The sequence below is a fragment of the Habropoda laboriosa genome, unplaced genomic scaffold (assembly GCF_001263275.1).
Source record: "Habropoda laboriosa isolate 0110345459 unplaced genomic scaffold, ASM126327v1 scaffold101, whole genome shotgun sequence".
In the NCBI taxonomy this organism is placed as follows: domain Eukaryota; kingdom Metazoa; phylum Arthropoda; class Insecta; order Hymenoptera; family Apidae; genus Habropoda; species Habropoda laboriosa.
Window position 1 is genome coordinate 268207 of NW_017100207.1, and position 12155 is coordinate 280361.

The 12155-nt window shown below is 37.9% G+C and overlaps 1 protein-coding gene across 1 annotated transcript; it reads left to right on the forward strand.

Moving 5' to 3' along the window:
- Window positions 1–985: 985 nt before the first annotated feature.
- LOC108570658 (U4/U6.U5 small nuclear ribonucleoprotein 27 kDa protein-like) lies at window positions 986–2571 on the forward strand. Its single transcript, XM_017932549.1, has 2 exons — window positions 986–1188; window positions 2187–2571. The coding sequence occupies exons 1-2, from the start codon at window positions 986–988 to the stop codon at window positions 2569–2571; spliced, it is 588 nt and encodes a 195-aa protein (XP_017788038.1).
- Window positions 2572–12155: the final 9584 nt, after the last annotated feature.

The window sequence follows — 12155 nt, forward strand, 5'->3', positions numbered from 1 at the left end:
GAGAAAACAGCTTCGATGACGTCACTGTTTAAAGGTCTGTCGTGCTCTTCTGGCGCTATTCGGTACTGTTTTATTTCTGCTTGGGTAGATCGGGAGAAGGCGAGAGGAAGAGAGATTAAATCGAGAGGAGAGGAACAGACAACGCGAACACCGGAAAGAAATAGATCGAAATCGCTTGATTTTCTCCGCTGGATCATCGCCAGTTATCAAAACCACATACATTCGACTTTTTTATCCCCGTTTTTAAGGGAGTATTCGCTCGAAAAAAGGACAGAAAATGTAACGATGTGAAATTGTCAGCGAAGTATCAATAAACCAATGTACGAAATGAAAATTATGTACATCTTTTAATACGTATGCAAAAAATTCATAAAAATTACCCATTATGTATCGAACCTCTTTAATATCGAAAATCGAAAAAATGCCAAACATCGCCGATCGAAAAACGACGATCGTCACTTGGAAACTGGGTTGTTTAACATTTACCAATCGAACGAAATATGGTATAATTGGAAAGCTAGTCGGAAAATGTCAGCTCTCGAAAATTATACAGAATCTTGTCTACTTTAAATTACTTTCAAACAACATTGCTACTTAACGCTGAAAAAAGTAAAATTCTGCTTCTTTTATCATACAAAAAAGTTGTAAATTCCCCTAACTGTTAAAATTTCCTAAGTGAACGTTGATTCCAGGAGGATCCCACTTTTTCCAAATATAAATGTATAATCTGTGAGTATTCTGTTCAAGCTAATTTATCTCTAGGGACAATAGAAAATTACTAGGGGCAATAAATATTAAAAATTGAAATTTTCAACTAAAATGATTATCGTTTCAAATGTAATCGTGAATTTCCATAACTTATCGAACGAGGATGTGAAAAATAAACTCAACGTGGACCACTGTGTTTCCCATGTTAGTTGTTCTAGGGTTAATTTCTGCGTGCTTAAAATTGATTAAACGATAATTACTAGAACCAAGCGTTACAATGCCTGTGAGAAAATCGCAAAAAATCGAGGCCCAAGTGGTGGAGGCCATCCGCAAGCTACAGGCTGTTCAAGGATCCACTCCACGAGAAATTAGCAACTACATTGCCCAGGAGTACGATATCGCTGACTCGGAAATTAGGCGGCACGTTCAACTTGCCCTGAAGCGTGGCTTGGTTTATGGGATTCTTCAACGTTTGAAGGGGCAAGTGTTGAAAAACTAAATATTCTCAAGTTTCGTTCATTATGTCATCGTAAATAACGTTTCCTTATACTGTCCTGAAAAGAATTTCGCAATTTGACCGAGGAGAGACCAAAAGGGAATTTTGAGGGGATTTATTAGAATTTTTATTAGTAATACTTTTTGCACGTGATTCTGTATTTTCAACCCTTCTTCTTCTTCCTTTATGTGTAGAAAGAGGCAAAGATATTCAAATTTTTGCACAGGACTCTTCATGGCAAAAAATTACAAAAATATATTTTTCAACTTTTCCTTGACACTAATTTTCCATTTATTTTAGCAGAGAAATGGGACTTCTTGTTCTTCTCTTATGTGTAGGAAAAGGCAAACATTAAAATTTTTGCACAGGACTCTTCATGGCGAAAAATTACAAAAATATATTTTTCAACTTTTCCTTGATACTAATTTTTCATTTATTTTAACAGAGAAATGGGACTTCTTCTTCTTCCCTTATGTGTAGAAAGAGGCAAAGATATTCAAATTTTTGCACAGGACTCTTCATGGCAAAAAATTACAAAAATATATTTTTCAACTTTTCCTTGATACTAATTTTTCATTTATTTTAACAGAGAAATGGGACTTCTTCTTCTTCCCTTATGTGTAGAAAGAGGCAAAGATATTCAAATTTTTGCACAGGACTCTTCATGGCAAAAAATTACAAAAATATATTTTTCAACTTTTCCTTGACACTAATTTTCCATTTATTTTAGCAGAGAAATGGGACTTCTTCTTCTTCTCTTATGTGTAGGAAAAGGCAAACATTAAAATTTTTGCACATGACTCTTCATGGCAAAAAATTACAAAAATATATTTTTCAACTTTTCCTTGACACTAATTTTCCATTTATTTTTCTAGAGAAATTGGTCTTCTTCATCTCCCCTTACACGCAGGAAGATTTACAAATTTTCACGATACTGCAGTATTAAAAAGAAGCTTCCTCTAACAGTGTCTTTCCTTTCCAGAGGATGCTACACGTACAACCGAGACATCTTCAATTGCGTAAACTCCGGGGACGCGGTGGAGATCCCCTATGGGCGCCGAAAGAGAAGAAGAAGAGGATCCTCGAGAAGAAGAAGAAGAAGAAGAGGAAGATCAGGGAGGAGACGCAGGGGTCGTCGTAGATCGGGTAGGCGCAAATCACGGAAGAGAAGATCGAGGAGGAGGCGATCGAGGGGTCGAAGACGAAGCAAACGTAGGAGGAGGGCAGAGTTTCCCAAGGAAATCGACGAGCTACAATTGTCCACGTTGGACAAACAGCCAACAAAGAGCAATAGCCTTCTGGGAAAAGACGGCCCAGAGAGCAATCATTCTACAATCTCTGGACAATCCGAAGAGAAGCAAGAATGATCCTTCTAGATCTACCATTTTCTATAATACGCACACGCGAAGATCGTCTGAAGATATATAAAAAGAAGTAAGCGAGTGTAGAATATGTTTGCTTAAACAGTCTGTTTGAACACGTTTTTATCGGAACACCTGTTTTTTCTTCTTCTTCTCCTTCTTGCGATGCAGATACATAAAAGTTTATAGTTCCCTTTAAGAAACCACTATGATGTTACTCGAGGCCTTCGGTAATGTTCGATTTCCTTTTTCAGATTGTTCCAGACGCTTGGAATTCATTAAGGAAAACGAGCAAGATGGATTAAACGGAAATTCTAGGAAGAGTGAATGCATCAATCACGTGTATATTTCTGATACTAGCTTTTATCTACTTCTTTCCGATCTCTTTATGTTTGTACCAGTGTTTTTTTCTTTTTTAAGGAACGTGTTTATCCCTGTGACGATTATAACCTGAATTTATAAGATTTTAGATCAATAAATCGACGAAGTTTTAGTATGAAAGATGTTAGGTGTGTTGTTAGCTTGTTAAGTTTGATTTCATTTTATTTCTCTTTGTATCAAGTTCTGTCGGTTAGGTTTGTTTTCGTAAATAAATTACGATGGATGGAATATATTCTATTTTAGTAACGAGTCACGAAACTAGGATTCTTGAAGAAAATCCAATGAAATAGGCGTTAAGTTATTGAAAAAAAAAAAAAAGAAGCAGAACTATGGACGTTGATCTAACCATACTATAATAACTAAGAAAACATCGTTCACTTGTAATGGTATTTAAACTCGATACTTGGATTCTTCGCGAGTTGTACGAGAATGTTTTTACTACTTAAAACCAACCGAACTTTTCCACTCATTCACCGGTGACAGAAAAATTAATTTTTTACGGTATTGAAAAGCAAGAAAATTCCCCGACAAATCACCGAAGATAAATTGCCAAAGCAATTTATGATTCAGTATACGAAGCAAAGTGTTTGAAAGATGGAAAATGATCGAATACGAGCGGAAAATAGATTTTCCAGATTTTCCACGTTTTCACTGATGAAAATTTGCAGCGATCGCAGTTTTAGTATACAAAGTAACGTGTTGGAAAGGTCGAAAGTGATAAATTTCCAAAATTCTCCACATTTTCACCGATGAAAATTCCCAGAGATCTTAACTTTAGTATACGAAGCAAAATGATGGAAGGCGAGCGGCTGATAAATTTCCAAATTTTTCACATTTTCATCGATGAAAATTCCCAGAGGTCCCAATTTCAGTATACAAAGTAAAGTGTATGAAAGATCGAAAATGATGGAAAGCGAGTGGCTGATAAGTTTCCCAAATTTTCCACATTTTCTCTCATGAAAATTTGCAAAGATCCCAGCTTCAGTATACAAAGCAAAATGATGGAAATCAACCGGCAGACAAATTTCCCAAATTTTCCACATTTCCACCGATGAAAATTCCCCGAGATTTCATTTTCAGTATACGAAGCAAAATAATGGAAATCAACCGGCAGATAAATTTCCCAAATTTTCACCGATGCAAATTCGCAAAGATCCCATCTTCAGTATACAAAGTAAAGTGTTCGAAAGACCAAAAAGGATCGAAATCAACCGACAGACAAATTTTTCAAATTTCCCAAATTTTCCACCGATGAAAATTCACAGAGATCCCATCTTCAGTATTCAAAGTAAAGTGTTCGAAAGACCGAAAACGATGGAAATCAACCGACAGACAAATTTCCCAAATTTTCCACATTTCCACCGATGAAAATTCGCAAAGATCCCATCTTCAGTATTCAAAGTAAAGTGTTCGAAAGACCAAAAACGATGGAAATCAACGGACACAAATTTCCCAAATTCCCAAATTTTCCACCGATGAAAATTCGCAAAGATCCCATCTTCAGTATTCAAAGTAAAGTGTTCGAAAGACCAAAAACGATGGAAATCAACGGACACAAATTTCCCAAATTTTCCACATTTCCACCGATGAAAATTCGCAGAGATCCCATCTTCAGTATTCAAAGTAGTGTTCGAAAGACCGAAAACGATCGAAATCAAGCGACAGACAAATTTCCCAAATTTTCCACATTTCCACCGATGAAAATTCGAAAAGATCCCATCTTCAGTATTCAAAGTAAAGTGTTCGAAAGACCAAAAACGATGGAAATCAACCGACACAAATTTCCCAAATTTTCCACATTTCCACCGATGAAAATTCGAAAAGATCCCATCTTCAGTATTCAAAGTAGTGTTCGAAAGACCGAAAACGATCGAAATCAACCGTCAGATAAATTTTCCACATTTCCACCGATGAAAATTCCCCTCATCTTCGGTTATACACGTAGCAGAACGATGGAAGTCAACCGGCGCATAAATTTTCGAAAGCGTGTTGTTTTGAAAGATCGAAAATTGCACGGGTGGTTCGAAAGACCGAAAACGATCGAAATCAACCGTCAGATAAATTTTCCACATTTCCACCGATGAAAATTCCCTTCATCTTCGGTTATACACGTAGCAGAACGATGGAAGTCAACCGGCGCATAAATTTTCGAAAGCGTGTTGTTTTGAAAGATCGAAAATTGCACGGGTGAGGAAAACACGTTAAAAGCCGTGGCCGTTTCTCACCGATGACGGCCCTGCTCACGGCCTTGTTGGCTAATGATAGTCTTGCTAATGATGCGTTCGTACACGCACACGTGTAGTCGTGAACGCGTGACTATTTCACCTAGCCTGCTCTATGGCTAGACGGGCATCGTTCAACCCGGAGACATTTGACAATAAAGTAATACACAGTAGCCAAACGAGATCCACGCATACAACATTACGTATTTACGTTGGAAGGAATTCAAGATTGTGACTTCGTTTTACCAATATTGCAACGTGGTGACTTTTACAATTTCTAAAATAATCAACTTTCCCTTGCAATTTGTCAACGTGAATGAAATATACAGTTTCTTTCTACAAGTTGCAAGAAATATTTGAACAGTACCGAAAATAGTGAGTGACCTGATCCATCGATCGAAGCACAGTGGAAAGGAAAAATTACTGGACCGAAAAGTTTCTGCATCCAGAGTGAAATAAAGACATCTACGAAACAACTTTCTCCATATTTTCTTCGATACCGACGGAGGAGATCTAACGACTCGTAATATGCAAATTTTCTTCTAACTAATACGCGAACCTTTAAAACTTACCAAACTATCTCTCTGCTATCTTTGCGAGAAAAAGAAAGAAATAGACGAGAGGAGGCCTCTACACGATTATTCAATTATTTCTAAAGACAACTAGCACGACACAATCGTTCAAAGGATTATGCGCTCGATTGAATAATAATAAAGAGTATTTTTCTTCTTCTTCTTCTTTTCTATCATCGACGAGATTTCACGATTGACGCATAAATAAGGAATAATCATAGGTATGACGATAAGAGTATCTCGAATGAAATCGTCAGTCGCATAATTACCCGAGAGGCAGCGGAGATAAAGCTGCTTGTTAAGAAGGTAACGAGCAGGTAACGCTAGATCGGTGCACACGCTATTGTGAGGCGAAGCGTGATTTACGATCGTGTAAGAGCATTCGGATAACTCGTCGAGGAAACTCGACGCTATCTCCTTTGCAGTCGATGCCACTGTTCAAATATACAAGAATCTATCTTCGATTATGCGTGGTAGTGTGTGTGTGCCTGTGTGTGATCGCGACTGTTGCATCCGCCTAGGTTTAGCGCGACAACTATGCCGGAGCAGCGTGATCGCAAGTTCGTAGGTTTATGGGATTGTTGCAAATTTACGGTAGTGGATTTTTGTAGAAAATCGATAAACGCTGAAAAGATTTGTCATTTTCTATCCGTGGAAAATATTTTATTATGGTACTAAGTGTTTTTATTTTTAGAAAATGAGGGATTTTTTGAAAATTAAGTTTCTTTTTTTTGGAAAAATTCGATGCGAAGTAAAAGTCGAGAAGATTCATGTTGGATTATTTCTAACAACACCCTATGGAAATAATCAAGTGAGGACAAAAATGTCTCCGGGTTATTTTAAACAATGGCACTGGGACTTCCACCAGATGCATCTGGTGTTCGTCTTCGAGTCACTCACTGCACAATGCCATACCATAACGTAAACAGTTTCTAGGTATAAGGGGACCCCAACTTTCTTTTGGGTGCCTAGAAACAGTCCTTCAGAAGATTCAATAGAGTAAAGACGTTTCCTCTGAGACCGTAAATAAAATCGTATATTACAAAGATAAAAGACTATTTAATTCCATAACCCATTTCCAATAATTCATCATTTTCTATATGTGAGAAATATTTTCTTATGCCAGTAAGTGTTTTTATCTTTAGAAAATAAGGGGTTTTCTAAAAAGTGAGTTTCCTTTGTTTTAGAAAATCTAAAATTTTAGAAGAAATTCGATGCAAAGTAAAAGCCGGAGAGAATCATAATTTTTTATCTACGAACGCTATTCTACTATGGTACTGTATTTATTTCTGTTTTTAGAAAATTATTTCTCTAAAAAATTGCATGCAAAATAAGTGCCAAAAAGATTTCTAATTTTCTATCTGTGAAAAATATTTTATTATGGTACTGTATTTATTTCTGTTTTTAGAAAATTATTTCTCTAAAAAATTCTATGCAAAATAGATGAGAAAGGGTTTGATAATTTTCTGTCTGTGAAAAATATTTTTCTCACGGCGTTACATGTGTTTATTTTTCTATTTTTTTTTTAGCGATTCAAGGTAAAGGTGATACGTCGTCGAACAAAGTGACGCCAAGTGTTATTATATTTGCCCGAAGAGAAATCTGTTGGTGAAAAATTGAGCAGCGAATGCCAAAACAAACGGAACTTTCGTAAATTCCGACAGAAAATGACTAATAACTTGAACAAAGTATAACAATGAACGGTACTCGAGAAGATAACTGTTCAGCTGAACTTATCACATGGACACTGAAAGCTAACCAGAAAACTGGTGTCACCCCTCCACCTAAAACGCGATCAAACAGCCACATTTGCAGAAGGCACACCGGTCCACCCGGTTCCACAGATAATACGAAATATGTATATTGACCGAAGAAAGGCACACCTCGGGAACACTTTCCAACCAGAAATACTCGACTCTATTTATTATACTTAACACTGGTGGAGTGATTATCTCGACAAGAAGCCAGTGTATTTTCCACCAAAAAAACCGACTGCATATTTTCCATTCTACAGGGTGATTTATACGTGACATTTAACCCTTTGATATGTACCTTCACAAAAAACTACGAACGCGACCAATAAACTTAAATACTTTGAAGCAGTAAAAATAAAAAAACGTGTATTTGAGGAAACTGTAATTTGAAATATAATTTAATAAAAAAAAGGAACACAGAAGAAGTGATCTAATTATGTGCTACACGGGTAATCAGTACTTGAACGCGACAGGTAGTTCTCCTGCCTCGAAGGGTTAATAAGAATAAACTTTTCTTTATTATACGTTTCAACATTTTTGTCTCAAATTTTTTCACAATTACCGTCTCAAATTTCGTCTATATTTGTCTCAAATTTTTTCACAATTTTCGTCTCAAATTTCTTCACATTTCTGTCTCAAATCTTTTCAAAATTTATCTCAAATTTTTTCACAATTTTCGCCTCAAATCTTTTCAAAATTTTAGTCTGAAATTTTTTCACAATTTTCGCCTCAAATCTTTTCAAAATTTTAGTCTCAAATTTTTTCACAATTTCTGTCTCAAATCTTTTCAAAATTTTACAAATTTTTTCACAATTTTCGCCTCAAATCTTCTCAAAATTTTAGTCTCAAATTTTTTCACAATTGTCCTCTCAAATCATTTCAAAATTTGTCTCAAATTTCTTCAATATTTGTCTCAAATTTTTTCACAATCTTCGTCTGAAATTTCAAAGAAAGTTATTCAATTTTTAAATGGCGAAGCGACATACAGGTCACCCAGTACATACACGCGAGGTACCCAAAGGAAGATGATGCAGGAAGCGTGAAACGCGTAGTGAAAAGGCGCCCACCGTTTTCTAAACCGTGCTGCTAAACTAATTCCGAAGGACCCCGTGCCTACAAAGTTGCATCACGCGACAGAACGTGTCCGGGACTATAGATAGACTAGCAAGGAATCCGCGGGTGCGTGCACCCGAATTTATCCTCATTTCATCGAGGATAACACACGTCGAATAGAAATATTCGCGATGTTGAACGCGCGTAGACACGTGACTGCCAGACCGAAGCACATCACGTGCCTCCTCCTCCTTCTAACCCCTCTATCTCTCTCTCTCTCTCCATCTTTCTATCCCGTATTTCACATGGTAACGCGAATATGCAGGTGAAATAGCACCGATGCGTTTACTCGAAATCTGCTTTTTACAGTTGGCCCGTCTCCAAATCGAATATTATTCCCGCTGACTTGAGAAGACCGTGCCGCCGCGCGAACACCGAATGTCGAGTGGTTTTGTTTCCACCTCCTGTTCAGAAGTCATCGTACTCCCACCGGTGATTTTTCATTCGAATTACGTAGAAACAGATTGCAACGGAGTTTTATTAGTTCTGATTATCGTGGATCGTTTAAGAGGCAGCTGAAATGCTGCAAGAGTATATACTTGCGTGGAGAGAAAGGGCGAGGGGACAATTTTTTGCCTATTGTGATGTATGTGCGTACCATTTCAGATATTTTACATGATTTTTTACGTTTGACAGTAATTTGTTCGTAAATTAATTTCAAATTAAGTTGAAATAAGTAGGTGTTGAAATCCGATTGGCCAATTTTGAACGACACTCGAATACTCAAATTTGATTGGCCAATTTTTTAATGAAATTGAAATATTCAAATTTGATTGGCCAATTTTTTAATGAAATTCGAATATTCAAATTTCATTGGCTAATTCCAAATTACAATCAACTTTCATTGGCTAATTTCAAATTACATTCAAATTTCATTGGCTAATTTCATCGAATTACATTGAAATATTCAAATTTCATTGGCTAATTTCACCGAATTACATTGAAATATTCAAATATCATTGGCTAACTTTGAATTAAATTCAAATATTCGAATTTGATTCGTTGATTCCGAATGAAATTCGGAAAACTGAAATTTGCCTAATTCAATCACAACCCTCCTCCTTTCCCTCATTCGTCAAAGTCCTCCGATAACACCCGTTTCCTCCTCAACCCCCGTTTAACTTCGAACACAATATTATGACGTTAGATCGGACGTCGGGAGTCGAGTTGATCGACATGGAAGCTATTATGATAATACCCGATAACAGTTTGCAACAGAGTAGTGACACGGGGAAAGCGACTTAATTGGAACGAATCGATATCGCCTTAAATTAGTACGGTTATACACGCTCGTTGAACTTGATGTAATCTCTCCCTCTCTCTGTGTCTATCTTCGTAACAATGAATCCGTGAATCCTAAGAGCAGGACAGCAAGAGAAGTCGAAGAATGGGAGAGATTACGGATTCAAAAACCGTCCCCAACTCTCGCAACTTTGTGTCGCGTTTCCAACAACCTTGACGCGGAAGCCGTATTTTCGAGACGCACGGCGTAAAGGCTTCGTGTCACCGCGCACACTTGTACGATTCGTTCAATTACATTAACTGTCTGTTTAAACTGTGACACACGCGAAGAAAAGGAAAGAACACCCACCGAATAGTGGGAGAGGAGAATTGTAACGAAAAACGTGTGAAACAACGCGACACAACTTTCATTCATCGTTAAGAACAGAAAGGAGTATATTATCTATCCGGACATCTTACAAAGTGTGTACCTACTCCTGTGTATTATACCATCGATGCTTCGCGTCTCTCGTGTTTCCTATTAATCATTCCCCAGCTTCTCTAAATTACCGCGATCGCACTATCTTATCGGTGACAGTCCCTTTTACAGAATCGTAAATACACGAGAGAAAACGGCCCCACGTGCCTCCGTAAATTACTCTGAACCGGTGAACAATAATGAGTAAGCAACTTATGACCAGATAAGACCACTCCACCGCTCATTACCATACCGCCGAACATGCTAACGAATAGGAACCAGACGTTTCTGTTGTCGCGAGTTGTCCACTTTTTCTTTTTTTCTTTCCTTTTTGGTTCCCTCTCTCTTCGTGCACAGTTGTGCATTTCACACCTGGCACACTCTAATTCCTTCGATTACCGAGCGAAACAACGTGTGCGTGGATTTTTGGTCGTGAATTTGAGCTGTTTAACGGGTGCTCGACGTTGGGTGTGATTAGGGGAGAGGAAATGAAGGTCGAGAGGAGGAATTGTGAAAGGATTTTTAAGAATGAATGGTTGAATATTGCCAAGTGTTCGATTTTTGAGAACTGAGATAATACCATTGCAAGGAGAAACAAATATTCACCGCTCGAGTTAATTTCGCTGGATTTTTTTTGGTTTGCGATTTAATAAATTTAAGGTCCACCAAAACTATCAAAATGGCGAAAAGGATTTCTATCTATTTCATCTATTTTTTATCTAAATTCACTGAGATTTTTCGCTCGGCGAAATTTATTAAATCTAAGGTGCACCAAAACTACCAAAATGGCGAGAAGGACGTCTAAAATTGAACGGTTGCATATCACAGGGTTCAATTCTCAAAAATTTCATCTATTTTTTATCTAAATTCACTGAGATTTTTCGCTCGGCGAAATTTATTACAACTAAGGTGCACCAGACTATAAAAATGGCAAACAAAATTTCTACAATTGAATGGTTCCATATCACAGTGTTCAATTCTCAAAACTTGGATCTACTTTTTATTCAAATTCACCGAACCTTTTATTCAGCGATTCACCAAATCCGCGTTAAAAAAGAAATCTACCAAAAATCTCTTCAACAAAACGAACAATCTTCCCTAAACCGACTCTTCACGAACACCCAGTACAGATCGATCGAACGACGAGTTAACTCGTCTTCCCGTAGTTAACAGGTTGAGAGCACGCGACGAGTAACACCTTACATCGACAAACCTGGCCCTAATCGATAAAACCACGCGAAAGCTGCCTCTCGTCCAGCAGAGCAAGGAAATACCTAGGCGAAACGAGGAAAAGCGATTACGATCGACGGTGGATCAACGAAACAAGAACGAGATATCAGGGCAGGATGGTGTTTCGCCGCGCGACGAGGTCATAGAAGCGAAGAAAGAGAAGGCAGGGCTTGTCGTTTCGCCGCAAACCCGAAAATATCCATGTCGACCGGTATGTTGAAACCTGGCATAAGCTTTGGCTGGCTGCCAGAAGGGCGGTACTCGGTTGGAGGCCACGCCAGGCCAGAGGCGAGCGGCCTCGTCGCTCCAAACGTCCGCTAGGCCTCACGAAAAAAAAGAGAGAGATAGAGAGAAAAGAAACAGAAAGAAAAAATGAGTGAGAGAGAGAGAGAGCGCGTGGAACGTTGCTCGTTGTCGTGTGATGTTTCTCAAGGAAGAAATCGAGCTATGATACAACCAGTCCCTTTCGATTATCAACGTTGTATTACCCTCGAGACTTTTAATCATCCGTTGACCTCTTAACTGGTCAGCTTTGGTTAACTGGTCCTCGTTTTTTTCTCTCTCTCCTCTGCGTGATAAGAAGCTGCCTTAAGGCCTGCTTTTGTATACTAAGGAACAA